The sequence below is a fragment of the Dermacentor andersoni genome, chromosome 1, assembly GCF_023375885.2.
Source record: "Dermacentor andersoni chromosome 1, qqDerAnde1_hic_scaffold, whole genome shotgun sequence".
Lineage (NCBI taxonomy): Eukaryota > Metazoa > Arthropoda > Arachnida > Ixodida > Ixodidae > Dermacentor > Dermacentor andersoni.
This window is the reverse complement of record NC_092814.1, coordinates 56,560,416-56,588,052: the sequence shown is the minus strand read 5'-3', so window position 1 is coordinate 56,588,052 and position 27,637 is coordinate 56,560,416. Positions and strand designations below refer to the sequence as shown.

The 27,637-nt window shown below is 44.7% G+C and overlaps 2 protein-coding genes across 4 annotated transcripts; one reads left to right on the top strand and one right to left on the bottom strand.

Annotated features, from left to right (window-relative positions):
- Positions 1 to 371: 371 nt before the first annotated feature.
- LOC126543799 (salivary anticoagulant protein P23-like) lies at positions 372 to 10,896 on the bottom strand. 2 transcript variants are annotated; one of them, XM_050190924.3, is made up of 3 exons: positions 10,838 to 10,896; positions 4,556 to 4,601; positions 372 to 3,615 (listed from the first exon to the last, which is right to left on the bottom strand). In XM_050190924.3, the coding sequence occupies exons 1-3, from the start codon at positions 10,868 to 10,870 to the stop codon at positions 3,029 to 3,031; spliced, it is 666 nt and encodes a 221-aa protein (XP_050046881.1). In that variant the 5' UTR covers positions 10,871 to 10,896; the 3' UTR covers positions 372 to 3,028. The 2 variants fall into 2 exon arrangements, with proteins under 2 accessions (XP_050046881.1, XP_050046882.1); XM_050190925.2 differs by lacking the exon at positions 10,838 to 10,896 and adding an exon at positions 8,377 to 8,466.
- A 5,422-nt stretch (positions 10,897 to 16,318) lies between these two features.
- Positions 16,319 to 27,420, top strand: LOC126543802 (uncharacterized). Of its 2 annotated transcripts, XM_055061518.2 has the most exons (4): positions 16,319 to 16,525; positions 16,630 to 16,671; positions 25,418 to 25,466; positions 26,763 to 27,420. In XM_055061518.2, the coding sequence occupies exon 4, from the start codon at positions 26,768 to 26,770 to the stop codon at positions 27,359 to 27,361; it is 594 nt and encodes a 197-aa protein (XP_054917493.1). In that variant the 5' UTR covers positions 16,319 to 16,525; positions 16,630 to 16,671; positions 25,418 to 25,466; positions 26,763 to 26,767; the 3' UTR covers positions 27,362 to 27,420. The 2 variants fall into 2 exon arrangements, with proteins under 2 accessions (XP_054917493.1, XP_050046885.1); XM_050190928.3 differs by lacking the exon at positions 25,418 to 25,466.
- The last annotated feature ends 217 nt before the right edge of the window (positions 27,421 to 27,637 follow it).

Sequence of the window (27,637 nt, the reverse complement as noted above, 5' to 3'; positions counted from 1 at the left end):
GCACGATGCACGCATCAGGAATCCACTGCCAGCACTTCCTAAGTAGCGAGCGCAACAAAACCGTGAACTGGTTCCTATAGGGCCACCTTTACTAGCCGTCTATATGAATTTTCCTTCTTTTTTCACCCTTCGTCATCGGCTCGTACATGACTCGCTCGCCGCCGCTGTCGCTGCGATCTGCTTCATGGTACATCGCGCGATAGGAGCAATGGAACTTCAAATTGAACATCACGATATACGATCTATTTAGAAAGGTCTACTTAGAAAGCCGGCAGAGGCGGCGCAAATAATTATCCGTCATCTCTTCGAACGCGTATCGCACTTCCAGCCGTTGTCGACACTGAAAGAGCAATCATAGAGAGAGAGGGAGAGAGAGAGAATAAACATTTATTTCGTAAAGCAAGTAGAAAATTTCGTCGATGAGTGGGGCCCTCAGTTCAGGGCTCCATTGACATGCGCGACTTCGCGAGCCCGCTGGATCAGCCGTTGCTGTTCCTGCTGGCTTGTGCTGAGCAGCGCAGACTCCCAAGAGGAAAGGGCAGGGTTGGGTATAGGAGGAACACCTGAAGGGTTAGGGCATTCCCACATGGAGTGATACACCGTGGGTTTGGCCCCACAGTGGGGACAATGGGAAGGACAATGGACAATGGGACAATGAGTGGGATGAAAAATATGTAGGATGTGGAGACAAGGAAAGGAATTGGTCTGCTGTTGCCGCCAGACAGCGGCATCTGCCCTATTAAGCGAAGGATGAGGAGGGGGATAGTTATGGCGACTTTGCCGGTAGTACTCGAGCGTCTCGGTGTACTGTAGAGGCTCTGGCGGTGCGTCGTCTGGGTTGGACAGCTCTTCCGATGGTGCCCGGCCAGTCAGACCTCCGGCTACCGCATTAACGCGTTCATTACCATAGAGAGGGGCGTGTCCAGGAGTCCAGACGATACGCACCCTGTGTAACGTGGGAGAGGGGACAGAGGAGAGAATTCGATGTGTGTGTGCAGTCACGAGTCCTTGCGCGAAGGCCCGGCAGGCAGCCTGCGAGTCTGTCACTATGGTGATGGGGGTGTCTTGTGCGGAAAGGGTCGAGGCATGGACAATGGCCAGGGCTATTGCCCCTTCCTCTGCTGAGCAGCTGTGCGTTGTTAGAACTGTCGCACACACCCTAAGCGCGTCTGTATTGTCAGTTACAGCTAAACACATGGCCCGCCTCTCTGGGTAGCGGGACGCGTCAGTGTACAAAACCGGTGTAATTGTTGAGAAATAAATTGAGCAACACCAAGCAGACAACAAGGAAGTGATAGCCTTCGAAGCAACCAACGCGCACGCGCGCCACGCCTGCGTGTCTCCGGGGTCGCGCGACTGGCGCTCGCGGCCAGGGTCGCGAGCCAACAGTCAAGCCACAGCAACGGAACCCAAAGCGGACATATCCCTTCGCCGGTTCCGCTCTTAGCCAACGACGGGTTTGCTTTGAAAATGATTGACACATGCGCGAAGTGATCATAATTTGTGGTGCCACCCCGCTGCCTCTGACGGCCTCTCACGCAAGCAAAATTTCGACCAATCAGGTGAGGCCAAGTGAACGGTTCCCCTTCCGAACCGTTATAAGATTCGGCCACTGCATAGTATCCCTGGTTAGCTCAGATAGTAGCGTGACACCCAATGCTTCAATGCGTGAAAAAGCGTTTTGTTAAAAAGTGCGTTCTACAAAAGTGCATTTTTACAGCGAGTTTGATGGCGCATATGCCAAAACTGGTGTCGCTCAGGAGATTCATTCCAAGTGGATACGCGTTGCAAATTCACCGGCTATACAATTCTTAAATTACAATATGTCCCATAATGTAATTAATTAAGAATTCAACTAGTGGTTTTCTTTTTAATTCGTTGAAAATTAGTTTAGGTTTCTCGTGCAAGTAATGTGAGCTTCTCTAGATAATCCAGCTCAAGGACTAGAATTCTGTGATCTGTAACAGGCGATTTTGAAACATTCTGGAAAACTTAGAAATTATCATCCGGTATTAGTTTATACGGGACGTTAAAGGTTTACAGCAGCTGCGCCAAATGCATTCGTGAAGACAGCTATTAAATTCACAACTGTGTATTTATTGCGCTAGCTGGCGCTTTTGTTTAGCTACAGACTAGGTAACAAGAAACCACCGGCTGTCTAGCGTGTCTATGAAATACAAGATGAGGAATTCGGGGTACAGTTTTTGTGCCTCATGTACCTAATGAATGAAACCGAGGCCCTGCTTTTACTGCGGATATATCGAAGCAGGTGCTTGCGTAAGGAATTCTGCAGGATGGGTGACCCATAACGATCGCCTCAAACTTAAGATATTCATAAAGCCTGTAATTGAGAACGTAACTATTGCGTTTCGCAAATTGTTATGCTGTTTTTATATGAATACCAGTAAGTTACGTCCGAATGAGAAAACAGTAAAGCACCACTGACGCGTATTCTTTAGGTATACCACAGCTCCACGTCCAAACGCCTTTGATAGCCTAACGTCGAGCGTTTTATGTGTGCAACTTGGACATGCGTGCTTATGATTGCGCTGCGTAAATAATCAATAAGGAACCAATATGTCTCTTCAGATGAAGAGCAAGGTCAGTGCAGCAGTTCTCTTTGTCATTCTCCATGCGTGAAGTTTGCTGGCAACTTCTTCTAAGTTTATATACCAATCAACGATATTTTTGCTAAGTAATATTGAAAGTACAAGGTCATAAAAAATTATCTTTTAAGATAATTCATTAATGACCAAGAAGAGGCGTTAAAAGAGAAAAGGTCTGCGCTAAGGAAAAAAAAAAAAAACTGAAGGCTGATGTCTAACTCGACCTCGTTCCCGTACCGAGTGCAGCGACACATGGCGCCTGTGTCGTCTGTCAGTGTCGTCTGCCTCGCCTCGTCGTGCATGTCGTCTACGCTATTTTCATAATGTTGAACTCGACGTAAAAGCTAAGCATGTGCACAAAAAAATTATCCAGGCTTCCTAGCAGAAGACCTTATTTTATTTGTGGACGGTGGCGTGGGACGCTAACGTGGGAAGGGGACGGCCCGACAGGCGTGACCAAGGTTGGCGAGGTAGGGCCCCGAGAGCTGCGTCTGAAGGACGCGAGACAGCTCTTGTTCGTAGCCCTTCTGGATGACACTGTACAGGGGCAAGTCCCTGAGTCCGCTGAAGGAGACGCGCGGCCTGGGTGGCCGGAGCAGCCTGAAGTTGACCGTGGGTGACTGACCAAGAGTGGACGTCACCTCGACCAGCGCGTGGTTGGTGTCAAAGTCGGCCCGGGTGCCAACGCGACGTTGCGCGCCCAAGTAGGTCAGGTCGGAAGTGGCGCTCACGGCGACGCGGTTGAGGACCACGTTGCAGCCGACGGTGACGCGACCGGGTCCCGATGATCCGGGCCGGCCGCAGTCGCCTTGGCGCCGGATGAGTCCCAGACCAGTGACGTTGACGACGCGCATCTGTGCGCTTAGCGTGCCGGGCGCGCCCAGGTTGGTGCTGTAGGGAGCCACCGCGAGTGGATCCAGCCGGTTTCGACGTACCAGGTCAGCCATTTGGTAACCGAGCACCTGGTCAATGTAGCGGTTGGCATCGGTGACGGTGGCACCAAAGGCCCCTGAAGAAGGCAGTTGATGGGTTATCTCGTACCAATGTCCCAGGGTCGAGAGAAGATAAAAGTTCACGCTGCATACCACGCAGCAGCGTGGAATACCACATGTGGCACGTCGGAAAGGTGGCTACTCTGTTTTATAATTTGTAACGTCTTTGACCACGGGCGAATCGCACACGGAATCGTATCATGTGTCCCTTGCTTTAAAATTCCTACTCTGACAGAGCTTTAAAAAAGAAAAAGGAAAGGCATTCATTCCTTTTTTGCAGGAACAAATTCTATTTCAGCTTTTCCTCAAACTCCCAAGATCTCCCAGGCACTCCTCATAGTTCCGTCGTAGGACGCCAGCGAGACGACTTCGAGGTATTCGTCGAAGACATCGATTGCTATCCTTGCTTATAGTTAGCATGTGCGAGATACGACCGACTTCATTTATTACAACGACGCGTAAAACACGTACTGTACATGCCTACTAGCCTACTAGTTCGTGCTGAGATGGGAAAATATTCACTTCAGGTGTCACCTGTGTAGATTCCTCTCAGCAGCGCCTTTATGTCGTTTGGTGGTTGGTATCATCAAAACGCCATTGCTGTCGTCAGACAGCCCTTTGAATGATTCACGGATTTCTTTCATTTCCAGGTGCGTGTTCTAAATCAAGCTGGGACAAAATTCCTTTTGTGTATATATGCAACCTGCCACGACAACTTTCACATCGTCCAATAGTAAGTAATCACTAAGGAAATCTATGGCAACCTAAAGCATGTGCATTTCTTTTCTCGTTTTGAACTAAATTAACTAGAGATTTATCGACACTCCAGAAACAGTCAGATGCATTTTGACGGATGCATTGTATTAGTAGAAGAGAACAAGGCGGCATTGGGTACCACCTGCATTGTGCAGGCTTACCGCAAGGAGGGACACATTCGGTGCTTTTAGGTCAACTTACCAGCGAAAAGGGTGAACAGGAGTACTGGAATCATTATACCAGGTATCTAGAAAGAAGAAAATACAACAAAGCAATCAAGGCTGTCGCGATCAGATCAAGTATGGCAGCCATGATGTCATCAAACGCACTTGCAAGGCAAGCCGTAATTTTGGTATAAATTATAACTTTTTGGTGAATGGCATACAAAATTCAAATAGCAGCTGTATACAGCCGCCTTCGCAATAATGCAGTTAAGAATGTCATTACAGTATAGTTTGCAAAGACCTAAACCATGCTATTCATCACATAATAGGCTTTATCAACGAAGCAGCTTTGAACAGGTAGCACGAAACGTCTTGCGGAGTAAAGAGTGTGTACTGCAGAATCCACAATAGCTAGATGCGCAGGCAAAGAAAGACCGACAACTTTATTCGAGACACCGACAAACATCATTCGACACTTATCGTACGCACTCGAAAGAAAGCAGAAAGGTTGCCATGCATGTCATGCCATTAGCACATAAAATTCAACATGTGCACTTCTGGGCAGTGGCGTAGCCAGAAATTTCGTTCGGGGGCGGCTCACGTTGCAGATCGGCCTCCTCCTTATACCATTTGTCGAGGGATCAAATACATGAATAATAACTGCATTTCCATTGCCAAAGATGCTGCAAACGAATTCTTGAACGCTACGCGCTGTCAAGGCAAGTAAAATATGTATTTTCTCATAAAAGCATATACTCGTATGTCCCAAAAATTGGGCTCAAAATAACTGATATCAATGCTTCCGTGTTTGTTGTCTATTTAATAAGTAAAGAAAATATCACACAAACTTTAGAACTATATCAGCTCGAAACCAGCAAATCAGTGCATGCCGCTGATATGAAAAATGTAAAGGCCATAAAATGAACAAGTTGAGGACAAATCTGGTAACGAAACTTTGTTAGTCAAGAACCGCGATTGCATTTTTTACATATGCAACGGCTAGGGAAAAATCTCAATGACGCTGTCATTTGTTTCAATGTATTGCGCAGGAGCAGCTGTCACCGGTCGTGTATTGTGAGTAATTGCGCCGAAATTATAGTCGCAACAGAGAGCACATATATATAAAAAGCAGGAGTTCTGCAAAATATACGAGTCAAATGAAAGTGAGTCAATTCGAATATATGACAAACGGGGTATTTTATTTAAAACTAGTCTCCATGAGCTAGCATTTAGACATTAGTCCGACTGACTACGGGTCGCGTGATTCCCGTCTCATAAAACTCCTTGGTTTGCTGCTTCAAAAAGACTGTAACTTACTCTTTCACGGCATCGTCCGACACGAATCTCGTTCCCTTGAGCTGCCTTTTTTCAACTGCCCCAAATTGAGGAAGTCGCAAGGCGACAGGTCTCGACTATATGGCTGATGTTGCAGCGTGTCCCACTTGACCATTGTCAGTTTTGTTCTAACCACATAAGCGACGTGGGCACGGGCATTGTCGGGGAGCAAGATGTCCCCATTCGTCAATTTTCCACGTCGTTTGTTCTTGATTGCGACACGTAGCCGATCCGGCATTTCACAATATCGGAAACGATTGATAATCTCTCCGGGTTTAGCAAATTCGATCAGTAAAACTTCTGACGATAGAAAAAAAAAGTCTACAACATCTTTCCGGCGGAAATGACGGCCTTTGCTTTCTTTTGGGGTTGTGAATTCAAATGTTTCCACTGTGAGCTTTGCCGTCGTGTTTCAGGCTCATAGTAGCGGCACCGTGATTCGTCCCCGGTCACAATTGCAGACAAGAAGTTGTCACCCTCATTGTGATATCGGGTCAGATGAGTCAGGGCAGTGCCGAACCTCTCCGTCTTCTGGCAGTGGTTCAAAATCTTGGGCATCCATTGCGCACACAAGAGCCGATAAACGAGATGTTCATGAATTATGGTGTGAACCGGACCCTGACTGATGTTCACATGCTCGGCCAGTTCCTCGATGCTTATCCTCCGTTCTTCTCGAATCAGCTCATCAACCTTTGCAGTTGTGTTGGGGGTGATTGCATGGTGGCTTTGGCCCGGTCTTGGATCGTCTTTGCTACTTTCACATCCTTCTTTGAACCATTTCCTCCAACGCTTCACAGTGGCCAATGAAATGCAATGTTTACCGTACACGGCAGCCACACGGCGACTAATTTCTTTTTGGGAAACCACCTTCAGCTGTCAAAAACCTGACGACACCACGCTGTTCAAATTTTGGAGCGTCCATTATGTCACGCGACCATTTTCAACCCAGTGTATTATAGCATTAAAGAGCATTTAGCCTCACACCTGCGCGTCACTTCTGTAAATGAGAGATGCCTGTGTGCTACGCGTATGCCTCGCAGATAATGAAAAAAACCATTATTGCTCGATGTTGGTTGGCCCACTTTCATTTGACTCGCCCTCGTACATTAGAAATGTGAAGATACCGCTTGAAAAAGGGTAAAAAAGTGTCACTGGAAACAAAGTTCACTGCACCTCGCAATAAGATATTAAAATATGCGTATAAGCCTCAGATAAATCTACATATCTAAGAAAAAGCCACTGTATATAACGCGTCAAACAAAGCAAATAAACATGTTGCGCAATCACAGATTCACAGATCACAAAATCCTAAGGCCCTCCCCCCTCCCTCCACTCCTCCCTATGTATCGCGCGCGACAGAAGGCGGTGCGCTTCCTCCCCGCTTTCCTCCCTTGCGCACACAAGACTGAGTCACCATCGTCGGCTCCCCCATGCCACCCCTCCCCCGCCCCCACGCTTTCACTCGCACATGCAGCATGCGACACGCGGTCACGATGTTACCGCCCCTGGACTTTATACGGAACATGAGGGCGACGGCAGGAATGCGCCTGGAGCGTCCATATAATTTTTTTTTTCATTTATTTACCCTAAAGGCCCAGATTGGGCATTACATAGGGGGGGGGGGAGAACAATTGATATACAATATACAATGATATACAATATACATTGTAAGTCGAATATCCTTATATGAGGTAGTACATGCTATGCAACCTTTACATCACTTCTAATTCGACATCATACGCCGATAATTCTTACATTATACAAACAATAATCTGACATCTGAAGAAATGCAGGAAGAAGTGTTAATGTTATTAATTTACGAATGTTTCATTTAGTGCTTGTTTGAATATAATATGGTCAGCTATTTCAGCTATATTACTTGATATTGAGATTGTAATAATATAATAAGAGTATCCGGCAACTGAAGCGTCCGGTCGCCCATTACTTTCAGCAAAACAAGAAGTAACAAAATCGAACTTCCCCCATGCGACAATTCGCTGCGCCGCAAGAATGTCTTTTTTTTTCTTTTGTGGGACGGGGTCACCGAAATGAAAAAACACAAAGGAAATATGTTGGCCATAATCGAATGCCTACTTTGGTCACCTAATGTGGCTACCAAAGGAATATTGAAGAAAACGTGAGACGCTTGGTACACAGTGAACCATACGCATACTACTCGGTATCCTACACCGGTGAGACAAGACATTCCAGAGAGGTTGCGCTCAAGCGAACGCGTTGCAATCCGTCGAGTCCCCACAGTGATGACGACGAACGACCATTGTTTCTTTTCCTTGTCTGCTAGCCAGAAAGCGTCCAAAACTCTGCCAGGTGAAAATCCCCTCCGCCAGATATAAACGAACGCGCACCGAAGTGCGCCGCGCGGTGGTCGGGGCAACACGAGAAAAACCCATGCGCTCTGGCTGGCTCTGGCAGCCCGCGGGTAGCGAGAACAAGATAAATACAAGGGGCTCAAGGTGTCCTCACGAATAGAAGTCAAAGTAGAAAAATAATTAACGTAGTTACCTTTGCTGGCTTTAGTGTTTTGACATGGCTGCTTTGGCGCAGGTGAAAAAATGCTGATATTGTTTTCTGTGACATGACAGTACAAATGAACTCCCACAACGCTTCGTCTCATCGGACCTCGCTCCGTGCTTTGTCAACTTGACTGATAGTGTGTTGATTTGGCTTGTCTCGTATATTCCAATGTACGACTTTAGAAAAGGCAATGCACCTTTGGCGTCAAATGTTTGTAATAACATTAAACCCACAAGGCTCTGGAATTGAAAAGCTAAAGCACGACTTTGGACATGTCAATACACCTTTCGCATCAAAAGTTTATGAGGACTTTTCACATAATACCCATAAAGTTTCGGAATTGAAATCCATGCGCCCCGTAGATTCCGCGGCTTCCGCGAGATGCCGCGACGAGCCCGCTCGCCATCAAAACACCCTTGAAACTTTGTGCTCGGATGGGGTTCCTTGCGTTATGTGACTACCGGTGCATGGGCGTTGCCGCTAAATCCAGCCCGAGTTCGCAATGTTCAAGCTAAAATGTCTTTTCGAACGTGAAACAGACATTCTAGACAAAATCGAGAATGATTTGCGGCGCCGGGGGCTGTTTTTGGTGCATGGACAGCACGAAAAAATTTCGGGGGGGGGGGGGGGGGGCTTCAGCCCCTCTCCCCTGGCTACGCCCCTGCTTCTCGGTAGGAACAATGTCAGTTAATAATGATACGCATAGGCCATCACGTGCAATAGTTAGGCGCTTGCACATAAATGGCCAATACAGTGATGCACGCCCGAGATATGAAAATAGCGCGTATTGATTTCCTACAGAAAGCATGTTTTAAATAACTTCCGTTTAGGTTTGCGTGTGTGTGTGTGTCATGACGCCCATTGACTGCCACTGTTACGCACAGACGGCTCTTACAACAATTCGCGGATCGCGTGTATGAGAGGGAAAGAGAGAGAGAGAAACCGTCAACGTAAAGTATGATCGCACATCAAAGGCGAACTTTGTTCTCTGAGGGTCCCATTTCCTGTCTTCTCAGATAGTAATAGAGCGACTCTCAATGCTTCAGAGAGGTACACAATTTATAGCCAACTCATTCACCTCGCCGTAAGCAAATGATATGATAATTTACTGAAGTTTCAGTATCCCAATCTAAAGTTTCACAATTACATTCTTACGTATGTTTATACTAAGGTGCGAGATGATATACTTAATCTATGTGCCCTGCCTAAAACTACATCGGAGTCTCCTTCTCCTCGTTTTTCTATCTTTGATAAATGTTCCTTAGGTGTGTGAATCTCGCTACTTAGAAAACTCATAAAAGGTCGGTGTGACTGCCAAGGATTTACTATAGTCCTTCAGCTGAGGGAGCCCTTCCGCGTTGGTTTAGCTGCATACCATTCCGAGCGAGGCTGGTTCTGGCGCATGAGTACATCGTTTCGCAAAACTTTCGCTATAAGTTACACGTATACATTAGAGGTGAGCGAATATCAACTTTCTCGAATACGAATCGAATATGCGTACAGTAAGTATCAAATATCGAATCGAATATCTAATAACCAAACGCAGACGCATATATTTACAGAACATTTATTTCGGTGTAGTTAGGCACTACTCGTGTACCTGACTAGTGAAAAAGAGACCGCAAACACACAGTCAGGGTCAGTTTTAAATAAACTATCACTAATTGTAATTAAAAAACTGCATGAATGACCTCTCAACATTTTTAGAGATTGGTTGCAAACAAGCTATCCAAGAATGAATGGCTGCTGTATGACTAGCTTTCCAAAAACGTAAAATAAATGGATGTCGAAAGAAGGTAAGAAGTTTTGGAGAAAGAAAAAAAAAGCTACTGGAAGACTTGTGCGCCGTGCGCACACGTAAACGAGACCTGTTGCAAAAAATACATTAGTTGTTGTAGCGTAAAATATAGAACTGCTACGTGACTAGGCTGCAAGAAACACTAAATGACAGACTGCAAGCAAAAATTTTAAAAAAAATCACAGGTTGTCATGCAGCCTTCCGGCGCGAAATCGGAAACAAAGCTTGATCTGCCCATTTTGTTTCTGCATTACTTCGAAAACTTTGGCTCAATTGTTTCACTCTCAGTTTGCGTTACTTTGTTTAGCTGACGAAGAACAGGAACACGACAGTCGGCTGTTGCGAATATTTCGTTAGTTTTGATATTAGAAAATTAACTATTCGGTATTTCAGAATATCAGCACTAACTGTTCGAAACTATTCTGAAATATCAAACAGTTAATTTTTTTTAATACGAATACGAATCGTTAGCGTGCAATATTCGATTAGTATTCGAAACTTCGAATATGGGCCCACTCCCTGTATGTAGGTTTTACGAGTAGACGCAGAGCTTTAAACATTGTTTTTGGAACACTCGTGCAGTAGGTGAAAAAAAATCGATTTTGCATGATATCGCGCCAAAGAGCAGCACAAGAGCAGTAGCGTGCTTACCTTGCTAGTGAGCCAGCTTCCTGACTGCGACATGAGCGGGTGCCTTATATGAGCAGGGATATCAGATAATATTTGTGTGACGAGATCCGTGTTTCCGCCCACAGCAGGCGTCTGTCTCACATGCAAGGGGCAACTAACGATTTCAGCGCAGCTCTTATCACCTTTGTTGAAGATAACTGGTTGTTGCATTGAACATCGTCACTTTGGAGTCAAGGCTGAAACAGAACAACGTACGTACAAGAAACGAAAATGATTTTTCGACACCACAATGCAATGCACATTTTCCAGCATTTCACTATTTGCGGAACAATGAAGCTGCAGTATTTTGTGAGGATCTTGTCATCCGATTCTATTTATTTCATATCATCCGTCCCGCCGATTGGTCGATCCCCGCAATAGTGGGGGCGTAACTTCGTGCCAGCCAATGATGAACACCAAAAAGTATGAAAAAAGAGAACTGTTCCAATACAGGTCCTATATTTCTTTTAGTTTTTTACAGAATTATATTCAATCTTGCCTATTAACTTTGCGTAGTCTCAGAAATGCACTAAAAATTGTTGAACAAATTACCCTTATGTTCCGTTTCTAAAGCTACCAAGCTGACAAAGTATAACCAACGTTGTTAGCGTAGTTTCGCTGTCGAGAACTGCCCAAATCATAAGCTGATATTCAGTGGTAGTTGATTTCAGGTTAATTAATAATAAAATGCTCGCAATCTCCGCCTTCAAAATAAATGGGTTGCCTTGAACAACATTCAACAGTTTTGAGTAGTTTCGCTCCAAGGCTAGCCAGCAACCAGGTGTCTTATCTCTCGGATATGAAAACCGTCAACCTCTGCCGATGACTTGGTGCAAGTTCTGAAAGCTTTTTATTTGGATTAAAAAAAAAAAAGCACGGACAGTTGAGCACATAGACAAGCGTAGATTTTAATAGAATAACTGAGCACGCATGAAGCTGAGACAAATAGGAACGCCGTTTTTTTTTCTTGAACTGCCAAACCACTCGAGCTGATAATCAGGGGATCGCGAGTCTACTGAGCATGGAGTTTCGCACATTTGCTGCAACTCCGGAGCTAGTGTCTACGGGAGCTGCAAGCGGGGCAGTTCGGCCAGTACGGCAATGATCTTTGTACATGGAATTACCTAAACGTTGTCCTTCTGGATTTAAACGGCTTCGTGACTTTTGTAATCTGATCATTTCCGACGAAGCATGTCGTTATAACCAATTCAACGAACATTACTAAAAGTGTCCGACCACAGGTTTCGAGCACTCTAAGCACAGAAGCCCGATATTGAAACCATTACACCATGCACGTATGGGCAAACGGAACCACCGCAGTTAGCAGTGATTATGCGTCTTTGCGCAGTCTCATTGCCTTCTACATTTTAAATAAAGTATAGGTTGGCTTGAAATGTAGTCCAGTGAATGCGGATGAAGCCTAATAAACGAAGCCACATGAATGTCGGAATCCACGAGCACGCAGATAAGACAAATCGGTGTGCTAATTATCATTACCATGGTGGCTGCGTAACGATCAAAGCGTCAGAGTTCCCACTAGGAAATATCGTAGGAAACTATACGGCACAGGGAACATGTGCAATAAAAGGAGACAAATTTGGCTAGCCTGCATTGCGTGCTGACAAGAAATACCGAGTAAAATGAGGGAAAGGTATAGCCAGATAGTATCTGGCTTGCTTTATTCTCGTATTGGGAGCAGGTAAACGCAGATTAGCGTTGTTTTTGTTAGCTCGGAAGAGTCGAATTTAGTTCTCTTATCAGGTGGGTTGGCGCCCTTGTGCCGGTTTCATGTAAATCCTAGCCGATAGGGCCATACGAGCGACAAGACGGGTCGGGGCAACTCGCCTCGTTGAACTGCCACTCCAACCTCGTAGATGGCGGCGACTCCCCCGGGTATACATGTCGACGATGAACGCTGCCATTTTCACTGCTCAGCAGAATAGATTCAATGCATATAAGCTGGAATGGAGTTGAGTGGCAGTGACCATGTGTGTGCAGCGCGCGGTCATGTAAACGGCGCCGTATTTTGTAGCAATCTATTTCATTTCGAGTTTTCACCGAGTTGCTGATCCCACAGGCTTCATTTCATGGCAGTGGCGAACATGGGAGTATGGGTGACAATAAAATAATTCAGTTATTATTAATATTATTCTTTAATTCGCCAATCACATCATAATAAGTTACTTTAAGAGGCATGTTTAATGAAGCTGACTGCGTCTGGAATGTGAAAGAAGAGGAAACACAGAAGTGCGGAAAAGCAGAAGAAGCGGGATTAAGCGGCGGACAACACTGGTTTTTTAACCGTCTAATTTAACCACCCGATTCATGGCCAATCTCCAACTGTAGATTTGTGCCACAATCACTCAGGCCAACACCAACAGCAACAACAACACCCGTCTTACCGAAGTTATGTCTTTAGTTAGTTATTCTACTCCCGACCGCTACACGTAAGTACAGATTATAAGTCATTCAGTACTCGAGGAATAAGCTTCTGCGATAAATTATGTGCCTTGCACCAGTTTCAAGAAATATATACTCAGAATCTGTTGTGAAGTGCGTTGCTGTTCCAGTTTAGCGTTTTCCCCGCTGCATTCTTTCACAGTGCTGAAATGTAATAATTGGAACCACATTGGGGTGTTTCACTGCAGATTTTGAGTTCTTATATCTCGAAAAGGGTGCAGGGCACAGGGTTTCTAGCATAAGTTTATGCTTCGAGTATTGGTAGGCTTCAATTCTGCATTTAAAACGCGCCTCTTAAGATCATCGATAATACTTGACAAGATAAACTGTGTTAATTAATATTGTATTGGAGATTTATCGCGCACATATTGACGTCCGCCGCTGCTATGAATCTTGGTCAATAAAAAATTACATTTATGTGTCGAATCCCATATATTTTCTAATCTGAGACAACCGTCGCAGAAACACGTGGTATTGCACGACGAAGTTCAGGTCAACAACATAAGTGTCATTTATCTCAAGCATGTCGGTCCAATTAAGCTGTTCTCGTGTGAATTTTCTAGTTTCTGTATCAATTCGTAGGCGACTGCACAAGCTAACTTGTTTATATGCCGGTCTCTTTCATTGTTTCCCTGAAACTTTACCTTAAAAAAGAAAAGTAGCCAAGTGCGATATTTTCTTGCAAGTAGCGTATTCTGTGCAATTAAGACAACTCAGAGAAATTTGACCTGTTTGGAGTGAAACTTTACTTACTGAAAAGCATCATTGTTTCCCAGCCTAATAAAAAGATTGTTTCTAGTCTATCATGGCGTTGTTCTTTTTTTCGTATTTTTGTTTCCAACATAATCGCTTGCATTCTGTAACCTGATGTGGAATTACAAAACTTGCTCTGAAACTAGGGCTTCCAGTTTGCAGCAAGCAATCAATCTGCATTTTGGCACTGTTTCGATAAGACAGGCGGTGGCATGATCCAAGCACGCGTGTGCTTGCTTCCGTCATACTGCGCATTTGAATCCACTGCGGGGCTGCCCTTGCCGCCAAAAAAAGAAGAAAGAAAACACTCTTAGGTCCATATGCTTCACTCGAGATAAAGTATTGCGATAGCATTGTGAAACTCCGCCATTCGATAATTGTCTATCCACATCCACGTGGCATCTTCTCCAAAGTCATAATTATCTTTGAGTTATTGCGGCATTTACGATCTATTGCTGATGTCTAGTGCTGCTGTCTACCCGCTGCTCTCCATGAGTCTACAATGTCCCCTACGGCCGACCACGGCACTCGGCTAATTGCTCCGCCGACGACGTTACTCTCTACGGTGTTGTTTGGTCCGTATAATGTCATCGCATTAAGATCCCTGCGAGGACGTACCGTGCACTGATATCAGGACAGCAATAGAAGGTGTTGGTCAGGATTGACCATCCCACGTCTTTTGGCGCACACTGCCTCCTGAATCGGCACCCGAATTACAAACCCGGCTATACAACGCCGCCACGGCCCCGTTTTTACCTGCCTAATATTATCGCATTAAATAATGAAAGCCTTGATTCACGCAACAAATGACTCAAGAATTTACACGCAATTCACCTCGAGTTCCCCAAATCGACTCTACTATATAAGGTCAGCTCACACGTGCACCTTAAATACTAGGAAACACTGCGTCTTGCACGAGACTGACAGAACGTGCCATTTTATTTAAACATGGAGTGCTTTGCAGAAATCAACACATGGCTAAAGACGTTCCCCTTGGCCTTCACTGTGTGGAAAATGTATAAACGGAAATGAGGTGGTCACTGATGACAAGGTATTTTTGGAAGTCACCACAGTTTCCTCAAATGTCGCCGTATATCGCGCACTTTCATCAAATTTCTAGTAGATGCGCCCGCTTGCTTCCCACTCATAAATCGAAGGAAGAATGGGAATCATGCAAACACACGACATTATGCTGTGCTGTCACATCGATTGCGAGGGCGCAAGCTTCAGCCTACTGTGACAGCGGCGGGTGGCACACAGGCACCAGTGCTCAGTATAGTTAAGACAGTGTGTATAGTCTGAAGCTCGCGATCGAACCCCTGAATAGCTGAACAGTTAGCTTCCAGACGGACGCTGTTTGTCCATCCTGTTCCATGTTATCAGCTTAATTGGTATCGACTCTGACGCAAAAGACTAGTCTTGTTTTTAATGTATTCATTGAATGACTCCTATAAAATTGTCCTTAATTAAGCTAAGTGACTATAAACAAAAAGACAGAAAACTGGGAAAGTTGAAGCTGATATATAGCTGCTTTCGGTAGCGCCACAAGGCGAGGCTAAAAGTGTCCGACGATTACGATACTCCCTAATGCGAAATTCGAGCGCAGCGCGCTATGTGTTTTCATTTCGCGATACACTGAGGTAAAAAATTTCAGACCGAAATCACCGCACCGACTGGCAGTGGGCCAGTGCCGTCAGCGCCTTCGCAGAGGAAGGGGCAGTACGGGAACGCTGGTATGAGGAGCGGCATCGGAGCCAGCTGTCGAAGAAGACGACGACGAACGCGTGAGCAGTGGCACGAGCACGTTCGCGCAGTTACGCCGAGGGACGGCGACGCTTAACCTAGGAACGGGCACCTAAGAGCTGCGCTCTAAAAAATTAGGGTATAGTCACAACAGGCACTGTTCTCACAACAGACTCTTTTGCTGGCTGAAATTTTCGACAATGAAGAATTCAGTTGTGAAAACAGCCCATGTACTAGTCAGTTCACTACTTCTTTGACAAGTGATTGCAGCTGCCAACAGTATCGCATCAGAGGACAACCAACATATCTGCCCTGCACTGTTAAAAGATTCACTTTGGCGCTTTGTTCCTTGATGACGATAAAGCGAGGGAGCTCGTTTCAAGTAAGTGAGCGCGCAAATGATGGAAGCAGTAATCGCGGCGCCAGCTACTCCTCGGGCACGGCACTTGTGCGACGCTGCGCAGGGATGCGTGATATGTAGGTGGAGCGAAGTGAGCCCTTGCTGACAACGGCCAGACTTTACCGCTGCTATCGTGCGCCATTTTTATGTTTTTATCGCGGCTTTCACTCTGCGATAGGCCGCCCCGTGCGACAATTGCAATCACATGAATTGTCGCTCGCAGAGTGTCTCGAGATAATAAATCAACCTTCCCAAAGTTGCTTCATACCATCGGAAACACTAGCAGACAAGGGCTTAGTCCTTCCGCTAGTTAGGTATGTATTTCTTTTTCATTTTATTAAGATTCATAACCATCTCCTTTTGTTATTCAGCGCACAACTCTGTTCACGTTGCCACCTCTACTTTTTTTTTTTTGCAGTGTCAATGATACGGCTCGCAGTTCTAGCTGTGCTCTGTGCTGGTATGTGCATTTCGATCCCTTCATTTTCATGGCTCTTCAAACTGAAAATAGCACGTACCTACGAAACAAGAAAACACCTATGGAGATAACTTTTGTTATCATTGACATGTCACCGATTAGCTAACTCATCTCAGTGTTTTGTGCCCTACACTACGTGATTTTTCAATCACGCTATGAAATATTCTTTACGTAGATATATGTAGCTCATGTTTCCTCATTCATTCATGAACACTTATGTTTTGTTCAATGCAACACTAAAAAAGGGGTCCCGTATGCATACCACGCCTTCAGGAACTTCAAATTAAAAAAAGTGGTTGCAAGAATTCCTACCTATAGACCTTTTCATCGGGCGAGGAGGATAGGGCGCGCGGAGAGCCTTTCCTCCTCTCTGGCTTAGGCGAACCGGCGCGGCGCTGCTTGAAAGTATCGCTGTTTTAGATCGTACTTTGTGAAATTTACGCCATGCCCGTTCATATAAGGTTGTCAGGGAAGCCTTTCGGTGCATCGGTAACTACAGTAGGCGGAAATATGTCTTGGGGGCGGAAAAATGTGACGCGCTTTATCAGCCGCGGTGTACGCACATTATCAGTCGCGGTGTGTGTATGTGTTGTGAACTATTTTGCTTATATCGGTTTTAATTCAACAAAGAAGCCCGATATCTCTGTATTACCAGGATTAAATGATAAATCAGCTCATTGTCTGATCGCTTGTCGTAGGGAGTAAAACATAAGAGCGCATGCTCGTGCACGGCCAACCTAAGGCAACCACGAAATATCTAAGCGGCAGGCGCTATCAAATATTTGTGATGCACCGGCATCGTTCTCGCGCATTCCAAGTCTAGTAGGCTTGAAATTACTACATGTCTACGCTAGCTTTCCTGCATGAAACCGATGGCGCTGCTCAACAGAGCGATCACTGCGGTTGGTGAACCAGCACGATACATATGTAAGCTGTGCGCTTCGGCATTGCCTTTTGGGCCTGCATACAGCCATAATCTATGAGAGGGTTCGCATAAAAAGAATGCGATGGCTATTTTTGAGGAACAGAATTTCCGTAATATGTGTGAGTGCGTCGTACAGAACGGAACGAACACAACCCCCCCAAAAAAATTCGGTTATCATCCTCTTTCTCGAAAAAGCAAGAGAAAACGGGCTAACGCCGCAGTACGACCTCGCATAGTCACGCCGCACAAGGTTTATAGATATATAAGCGCTGATGCCGTATGCTTGGACCATGCCGTATATAGAACAAGTATATCTGTAATCCAGCACATACCACTGCTTAGGACGCTCGCGCAGTTCGTAAACAGTCCCTTTGCTGGACAAGCTTAATTAAGACTGTAGGGTACGCTGCTATTACTTTACAAAACTATTTTATTCAGGGGCGGAAATCTCATCCATCGAACCAAGTAGTCACACAATGTAACCTGCAGCGAACAGTTTGAACGCTTGTCAAAGTATAACATCATATCTCCTATCATAGCAGAACGGTAGCCACGCTGTTGCGATCGTCGCGTATGTTTCATGGCTCCTAAACCGCAGCTTTGAAATAGAGGATAATACTGCAATAAGGTCACATTAGTGAATGGAACATTCAGAAATACACAAATGATCTCCGAGGCTGATTGTAGGCTCAAATATGCGCGCACACATCGCGCTGCGTGTTCCGTCCACCTCAACGCCAGCAGAAACTCCGGCCATGACGCCTTAAACCACTTCAGCACGTCTCACAGAACCGTTTACCACGTAGAAGACGCACGTCACACTAAACAGACCGCACGACCGTGAAAACAAGCGCCTTAACCTTGCGCCGAGCCTATACCTGCCATGCAAAACACCGCTTTCACCCAAGCAAGTATGGCGCTGCTCATATATAGGCAGCGCCACTGCGTTCGCAATATGGCGGCGCCTACGAAAAAACGGTGTATATATACTGGGCGTACCACGTAACTTGAGCCAAACGTTAAAAATATGCAAATCCCACGTAACTTGAAAGAACCAAGGTAATGTTTGCGTCGCTTGGAGGCACCGAGTTTATTTTTTGCATTCCGCCTAACTGCATGAAGAACATGAAAAACTCCCGCTACAGATTTCTGTTGGAATACGTGCTACATAAAAGTGTTTTTCCAAGCATGAGAGAAGCACGCGAATACACGCAAGGTGTGACGAGCAGCCAGTAGCGCGGCAATTTTGCATGTATTCCCGGGCTTCTCTCATGCTTGGAAAAACACTTTTCTATGTAGCTCGTATTGAGCAATTAACAGGAAGCTGTATCAGGAGTTTTTCATGTTGCTATACAATTTTCTCACTGACCCTTTTACACGTAATTGCAATATTTGAGAAGTTGATTAATTAATTAAGGCTAGTTATATAAGTAGGCGGAATGCAAATATAATCTGAGTATTTCCAAGCGACGGAAAACAACTTTACCTTGGTTCTGTCCAGCTACGTGGCATTTGCATATATATTTTAAAGTTTGGCTCAAGTTACGTGGGACGCCCTATATACCTTTTAGTAAGGGTGGTAAAGTAGCGAGACAATCAGCCATTTTCATGGAGGATTGCGCCCCTGCCCTGGTAATGAAAAACAATGGCACGTGAATTCATCCTAACGCTACTGCACAAACTGAAAATTTTCTTTTTTGCTCATCGTATCCAGACAGGTGCGATCATCTTTGCCTGGTGAGATACTACAGGGTGGTCGGGACGAACTTCACAAAATTAGCCGACAATGTGCTCTGCGAATTTAATCACGTGTGTTTTGTTTGTTTACCTGTTCGGGCATGTGCAGTGCCTTTTGCCGGATTCATTCTCCCCGTGAGTCCAGCATGTTCCTTGTGCAAAGGGCTTCGAGCGAGCTCTCTGTGCATACAGAAAAAGGGCTGATTATTCTAGCATGTTTTCTTATAAACAGCATTATAAAGCGAAATTATTTATGAACCTTCTATGCAAACAAAAACAACAAAAAATGTCTTGGACCTTAACACAAGATGGCCCACTTGAGTAACACGCGTCCTGCGTTGCTACGCGCAGGTCATGCAGATCCACGTTGTGAATTGTATATCACCTGAGACCATGAACATGGTAAGGGATGGGACTCACATAGCCTCAACTACGCTAAAGGTCGTATTAGGTGTTGTATCAATCTCAGTTACGCCAAAAAAATCGTTGTATATATACTGTTAACCGGAAGGATCAGGCTATTGATATTTTGTACATACAATCTTAAGAGGAAGTCGTAGCGTTTGTCAGGAAGTAGCTAGCATATGTTTGCAAGGTAATTTTTTCATTCCTAACAAGTAAAAAAAAAAAAAAGAAAGCTGCGCTCTCATCGTAAACAAGTGCGTCCAAGGTAGAATGCGTACAAGTCAACACTGCTCTTTGAGTGTGTTCGCTACTGCAACATTGCCATGATGTCACTAATAAAACATTTAGCCGACGACATGTGTACACTACAGAGAACGTACTATACGTATACAGACGGCGCAGAGTCAAACCCCGCAAGGCAAGATGCCAGTGGTGTCAGTATTTATAGCCCGACTTTGCGAATCGCCGGTCAGACCCGCGATCACCTGTGTGCTTTGCATAAATGCTGTTATTTATCAGCGTTTGAGAAATGTATTTGGCTACGTTTATGCGTGCATGGAAGCCACACACCACCGGTAATTTCTCCACAGTGAGAAGCGCAACTTTGCAAAAAAAAAGAAAGAAAAGAAAACTCGTGAGCCATTCCCCTCTGTGAAGGTGGATGACCAGCGAAGCTGTTTAACTCACGACACAGATGCGAACCAGTATATTGAACAAAGGTACGAGATTTTCTTGACGTGACTAGAGTACGACGGAAAGCTTCCAGCATAACTTTGCGCAAAAATTTCGACAAGCCGTACGCAATGACCTTATTTATACAGCCAAAAACGACACTTTGAGTTGTCACACAGAAAATCAACCCCCCCCCCCCCCCAAAGAAAATAGAAAGGAAAAAAGAAAAGAAAACACACACACACACACACACACACACACACACACACACACATATATATATATATATATATATATATATATATATATATATATATATATATATATATATATATACATATATATATATATATATATTCCCAGCCTTGGGCTATACCTTATCAAAGAAGAAAGCACGGCTGTAAATTCTGTTAACTGTGACGTGAACGTATACATTCTTCTAGTTTTCCTTGGGGACAAAGTGTGTCTGTCAACCATTTCTTGCCGAGAACAAATTACAGGGATCACTTTCCCTCTCTACCCCACCTTCTTTTTTTTATTCAAAGCAGCACCAAATCGTAATAAAGCGAGGTATTTAACGTTATAAAAGCACGTAACTTCTTCAGTTCCAATTGAAGACGTTCCTCTTTCTCTCTAACGACATGCATAGGGTATTCTCTACCGCCTCTGCAGGTAAGCGTGGCTTACGTCCCCGATCAAGGCTGTTATCGTTAGCCTATACTCGTAGATGGGGCTATCCTCCTTACTCTCTTTTTTTCTTTATTAAGTTAAATGAAAACGCGCGTTCACGTTGAACGAATGATACGTGGAGCCATTCGGGATGTGAAGGCATGCACTACCGGGTGTTTCAGCGACGGCTGTCTCTAAATACGTACTAAACATAGGGGAATCGAGACACGATAACATTCGCAACGAGGGTGGACGAAAACAAAAATTCTCTGTTGGATCTATTAGTGGCCTACCTAAAGATTTATCAATTCAAATTTTAATTAGCGACGTTAGGCCGTCAATGCCTGTTCAAAGTTTGTAGCTAACGACGAGCTCATAAGAAATCGGTCTTTAGAACAAATCGAAAGCTCTCATTTAAGGCACGCTGGCACGAAGAGTTCCAGCTCATTTTCAGCGCGGTGTCAAGCCGAGCGCGTCAGGAGCGCGCGTAACCACATCTTGATCGTCACGTGGTAAAAAGTCACACCAGAAAACGTTTCTTGCGGCGACTAAATGCAGTTGCATGAAAAAAACACAGAACCATGTGAACCTGTGAATACGCTGTCGACCAGCCCCAATGACTAAGTGCGGGCAGCCAGCCGAGATCGCCTCGCGCGTAGCTATAGGCGCTCCGGCTGGCGCCACGGGACGTCCCACGCTTTTTCATGTCACCACGTGACCGGAACTAAACCTGTTTTGATGAGGTTGATGGTATTTAAAAGAAAAAAGGTAATATCCACCTTGCGTTGCCAAATATATATACTAAAAAAAGAAGGATCAAGTTAACAACTCTCAGTGACATGAGACTTGAGCACGATATTTTTTTTTTTTTAATCTACGAAGAGCCAGGCGGTGTTCTGCATTTTGCCTCCCTCCCTTGGTTTCTAACCAATGAATCGCAGTAAACTTCTCGCTAAGGTCTGCAACTCAGCAATAATAATAAGAAAAAAACTCTTTGTTTGGTTCATTGGGCTTAACGTTCCAAAGCAAAAGTGAGGCTGTGAGAGATGTCGCAGTGAAGTTCTCCGCACTTATATTGACAAAACCCATGTAAATATAAGTGTACGCGCGTTTTTTGCAGTCCGCTACTTTTCTGTCTACGCCATCTGGCCGTCTGGCCGGTGCAAGGAGCCCAATGAATGGACTCTCAATTGCCGGAAAAAAAAAAATAAAGAGCATAATGTGACATTTTAGGAAACCTAAGCGCATGGCATGAAAGTGATGAGTTTACTGCACTCTTTCAGTAAAGTTCAAGCTGCAGTTCGCAATTCTATGCTACATACCATGGTCCGTATACTTTTGCTGTGGCGCATACACGAAGAGTTCTTTTTTTTTTTCGTAATGAGCCAATTTCAGAAACCAGAACTAGTTAAAATTATGATCCAATGATAAGCACATATAATTAGCTTTCCTCCAAAAAACCTATCAGAAGTAATTGGATCAAATAAAGCAAGCAACACAGGCGCACACTGCAGATCCTGGTTCAAATCGAGAATGAGCCATCCTGCTGGTGTACGGATCAAAATGAGTCAAATCCACGCACCCTATAGGAGATCACTATGTGATCGAGGAACTATGGCAGTCTCTTTGCAAGTTGTATCCCTGATTTTGTTACACCCTTCAATGATGCTCAAGAAAAAGATCCTATGAGACATTACAAACGACGCTCTCAATGCTTTCAAGCAGACGAATTCGCTCTCTCCAAATGTTATTCTCAGTGTTCATGAAGCATAGCAGTGCACTTAATTGCCAATGTTCTGCTTGCTTTTCTACTAAGATAGCATCAGACCGTTCTGAAAGTCGTTTTCAATAATGTTTTCTGACCGAAGCCGCATCGACTCGAGTGTTTTAAATCAAAAATAGTCAAATCCCAACTTTACGTGCGAATATTGGTCAAATGTGCTGCATAATTTTTGCATTACTTGTCACTGTAATGTAGCTCTAGCTAACATGTAAAATGTATCATATAATTGCTTTTATAGCGTTGCGGTCCGATAACAAACCTTTACGTTTTCTCAAATTCTGCTTAGGTGGAATTGACCCATTTCGAAAAAAATTGTAGAGCCGCAACATTCACATGGGGACGGATTACAAGTGAAGCTGTTTGGGCAGCATACATCATGGAATCATACGTTGTTTTTTTTTTTCATGCGGCACCACACTACACCGACACAAGCGCCGTCACGGTCACCGTATACCTCCGACGCATCTGCCGCAACCGCTGCTGTAGCCCCGCCAGCACCTCCGACTCGCGTGACGTCATAACTACAGAAGCGCAGGCCACGCGCACAGGCGTCGTCGACACACTGTTTTCCCCATCTCATTATTCATCAAACAGGATTTAAAACAAATAAAGCGCATGAAGACCGACTCTTACAACGCCCAATGTATGTGGTTCTATTTGAACCCAAATTATTAAACTTGGTTTTGGAAGTTGGCGGAGTGCTTGCTTGAAGTCTGCTTCACTTCCGCCGCCGGTCGGCCCGGTATTGCACTATCTCCGGGATCGGCCCACGCGTTCCTGTCCACGAGCGGCGTTAATGACTTAAGCCCGCCATTCCTCTACAAAAGAAATCTATTCGCGCTCTTGAGTAGTTCAGCTTTAGTGAAAGCACAAAACATTTTATTTCAAAATATACCCTATTAAGCAATAACAAACTGTACACACGTAAGATAGGAAGGTACCTAATAGGGAAATAAAGAAACCCTACCAGACACTTGAACAAACTTATCTCCATACGAATAAGAGCTTCAATTATAGAAAGGTACGTACATTACTGACTATCAAAACGTAGAACGAATTACGGTTTGCAAAGTTTAAAATATCAGATTTCATATATTCTAAATCAAAATGATAGCTTACTAAAAGAGGTGAAGCAGACGGTGTCACTAAAAGGTTTGAAAAGTTACCTTACAGATGAGTTACTATCATAAGTAGAGGTTTATTTTATTGTATGTAAGTGCATCAGCACTATTCATTTATGAGGAATTATGCACCTGTCTTGGGAGGCGGGGCGCTCTTTTTCATTTTTTTTTTAATTTTTTTTCTTCTCGCATATACGTTTATGTGCGTGTTTTGTATCTTGCTTGTAGCATTTGAAAGTATTTTATTACCATTATTGACATGTATATCTTCTTCAGTTATGCTTAATTTTATAACATTCAGCGTTGTGTATATGTATAACGTATGCCAGCATGTCGTCGATGTTGTTTAGAGTAAATGTCCTACTGGGGGTGAAGCTCCTTGTCAAGGGCAGGCGTGCGCCTTCAGACTTTAGCCCTTAGGTTTCTTTTCGCATTTTGTAAAGAAAAACTAGAAATATGAATAAAGTGCCAGTGAAAAGTAACTGGAACGCCAGTGTATTTTGCCGGACAGTTTGAAAATTATAACTCGAAAGTCGTGTAGTGCTCAGAATTCTGTCCAAGTGGATAGGTCTTGCGAACTCACCGGCTGCAGTTCGTAAATTGAAATATATGTGCCGTGAACAAATGAATTAAAAGGTTAATTTTCTTGGTTGTTCATTTAAGCATGTTGATTACTCGTGGAAGTGATGGCCGCCTCATCTAGCAATTTAGCTCAAGGGTTAAAATTGTGTTATGTGCCACAGGATATCTTTAAAATTTTGGTGCAGCTAAAAAAACAACTTCGTATACGCGTGGCATTACAAGAGGTACGCGCGTGATGGTTTGGCAAATACGACGATGATGAAGATGGCGTGCCCATGGCAAGAGGATGAATAACCTCTCGAAATTCAAACACTATTTGGTAGTTTTATGTGTGAGTTCTAGCTATACGGAACCTATGTGACGCTACTTGCGATATTCTAGGTGAGGCAAAAAGAAATGCATACAAATTTCTCCCCTTTCTCTTATATGGCTTTTTTCTTTACATTAATATTTACGCATTCATTATTGTTTAATGCATACCCGTACCTGGCAACATAATTTTAAAGTTTAGTTGTTTATTTTTTCTTGTATTTCTCAAAATTATTTTATATCCTTGACCTTTCCTTCCGCCTGTTATTTAGCCCATTCCCCAAAATGGCTTGCACAATTACTCGAACGAAGAACAAATCAATTTCTACTTGGTCATATGGTCCACGTTGTTAGACGGATAGCATACTTGTAGTGCCGCCCTACAGAATTAGTGAACATGCTCCATTTTAGAAGCGGTTGCTGAGGGGTCGCAGGAAGTGTGCCACGGAGAGCAGCGAACATTGCAGATGTGGACGCTGTCCGGTAAGCCGTCTTAGGTTTGCGGTGATGGATGGCTTTTTTCAGGGATGATCACAGATCCCTCAGGTACGCCCACAGTGGTCGCGCCATAAGTGTAAATACGAAGGTTGTCTCTCTGTATGTCTCGTACATCAGGAGTATAGAGAGAGCTGCTTGTTAACTATAGCGATGAAAATTCTACTTTTTCCTGAATTCCTGGCACTCAAAGTCGGTCTTGCGGCTGAGCCAAGCATAAAGGAGGGCTCCCCACTGGCATATAATCGGCAGGGACGCAGGCGTGATAAGCCTATATTGTCTGACAGAAAGAGGTATGGGGTCCGTATGAGGTCCGTATTCTGGATCTTTTTTTATTTTTCTATCTTGATGAGTAGTTTTTGTTTAGTAATTGTCATCACTCATAGCGCATCAGCCCACGCATAAGTGAAATTGAGCAGCAAGAGGCACGTGCTTCCACCTTCTCCAACTGATCCTCTAGCTGTGCGTGTGTGTATATATATATATATATCCGTCTTATGGAAGGGAGACGAGATGGTGGGAGAGGATACGGGCGAAGTGCCTGATGTGCGCTCTGAGCACTTACATAGCAATGTGAGTCGCGACAGCGAAGTCCTGAGTAATCGATATAGTTTCCGCCAAGACGTGACAATCCAAGAAGAACCCCGAATGACTGGGATCAAGCACTTTCGATTCTATGTATTAGTTCTGCAAGTACTGGTCAGTACAGGCAAGCTGTACCGTAGATGCCCAAGAAACAGTGTCCTGTACAGTTGCAACGTCGTGTGCACCGACACGACACACGTTTCCCCCACAAGAAATTGGAATAGGCATATGGCCCTCGGGGGCCATTTCTTTTTTTGCATGGCTATCTAAGGTCTTTAGCAGATGTCTCGACCAATGATTATTCGCAAGAATCTGCCATTAGTCCAGCGTTCTTTATAATATTGAGCTGGTCTAACCTAAAATGCTATTATAAGGACAGATGAGTATGGCCCAAGGAAATGAAAAAGAAAAGAATGCGCTACTGTCTCCGATTGTGGGCTACGTATACTCAGACTATGACAACAGTAAAAGTATGAATAAGAAAACTGGAATAGGAAACATTAGAAGGAAGAAAAGGCACGTGCGCTATCTCGTGGTTACTAAATTCTTCTAGCGTGGTATAGCACGCAGGCCCAGAGTAAACGCACAACATAAGTATGCAAGTGAATACATATCAGGCACACATGCGGCACACGAACAGAAGGACGCCCTTACAAGCTAAGGGCACAGGTCTACAGACCGCGATAGAACGATGCGCAACACTTTGAGAGATGGAATAATATTCGCTGAAGTGGCATACTCAATAATCGACAGAAGTGCGAGGCGTAACAATGTATCTGTTCTTTTGCAGGTGCCATGGGTGCCACTGTGCAAGAGACGAACTATTTCATGGACACCGTGTTGGAGGAACGGATGCAGAAGTACGCCGAGTTGGACCCGGTGAACGCCCCAGAGCGCTACACGAAACTGGGAAATTTTATCCGCAGCGACTGGACAGCGAACATCAAAGACGTGAAGGTGATAGGTCTGAGCAAGGTGAACCGGTCCGGCGACTGTGCCGAGGCCAAGACGCTGCCATCCGGACGCGTGTTAGTGCTGTGCAGTCTTCTCCTCGACAACCTGGCGGTCCAGTTCACGTCCTACCAGCGCTATCTGGGTGGTCGGCCGGACGTGTTCGGCGTGACGGCCACGTTTTCCCCGACTTTGGCTTCGCTTCACGCCGAGATCGGGGCTCGCCGCTACCCCGACGTAAAGCTGACCGTGCGCAGCAAGCTCGAGCCGGCGCTAAAGTATACAAACCTCGGTAACCTAACCGAGAACGGAGCCATGAAATTCGGCTACGCATTCGCCTCTTCGGACATACTGCAAAGGAAGCTGAAGAAAGACTATATCGACTACCTCGCCGAAGCTATGGTGGGCGTTCCAGTGCCGTACGAGAACAATCTATGAAGCACTTCAAGGCGAAACAGAGAGGCGCTCAATAAAGTTACATTTTGTTGCGTATTGAAGAGACAGTGAATTGAGCTGATCAGTGCGTAACGAAGAGAAATAGTTTCGAAGCCAGCGGCCCACAGTGATTGCTGTCGACGAGTGCTGCTAAGGTTTAAGCTTTTAAGCCCAAACTGCGCCATTCTGTGGTGTAATTATATAGTATGCGATTTTAAAAATCTGAAATTTCATTAGGCATGCTTCATCGTGTTGAGACGAAAATGGAAAATTCGTCGT

Coding starts and splice junctions, on each gene's coding strand:
- LOC126543802 (XM_050190928.3), top strand. CDS start 16,635: ATGATACGGCTCGCAGTTCTAGCTGTGCTCTGTGCTG. Junction 16,672..26,762: donor TCTAGCTGTGCTCTGTGCTG/GTATGTGCATTT, acceptor GTTCTTTTGCAG/GTGCCATGGGTGCCACTGTG.
- LOC126543799 (XM_050190925.2), bottom strand. CDS start 8,451: ATGTCACAGAAAACAATATCAGCATTTTTTCACCTGCGCCAAAGCAGC. Junction 4,602..8,376: donor AAACACTAAAGCCAGCAAAG/GTAACTACGTTA, acceptor TCTTCTTTCTAG/ATACCTGGTATAATGATTCC. Junction 3,616..4,555: donor CCTGTTCACCCTTTTCGCTG/GTAAGTTGACCT, acceptor TGCCTTCTTCAG/GGGCCTTTGGTGCCACCGTC.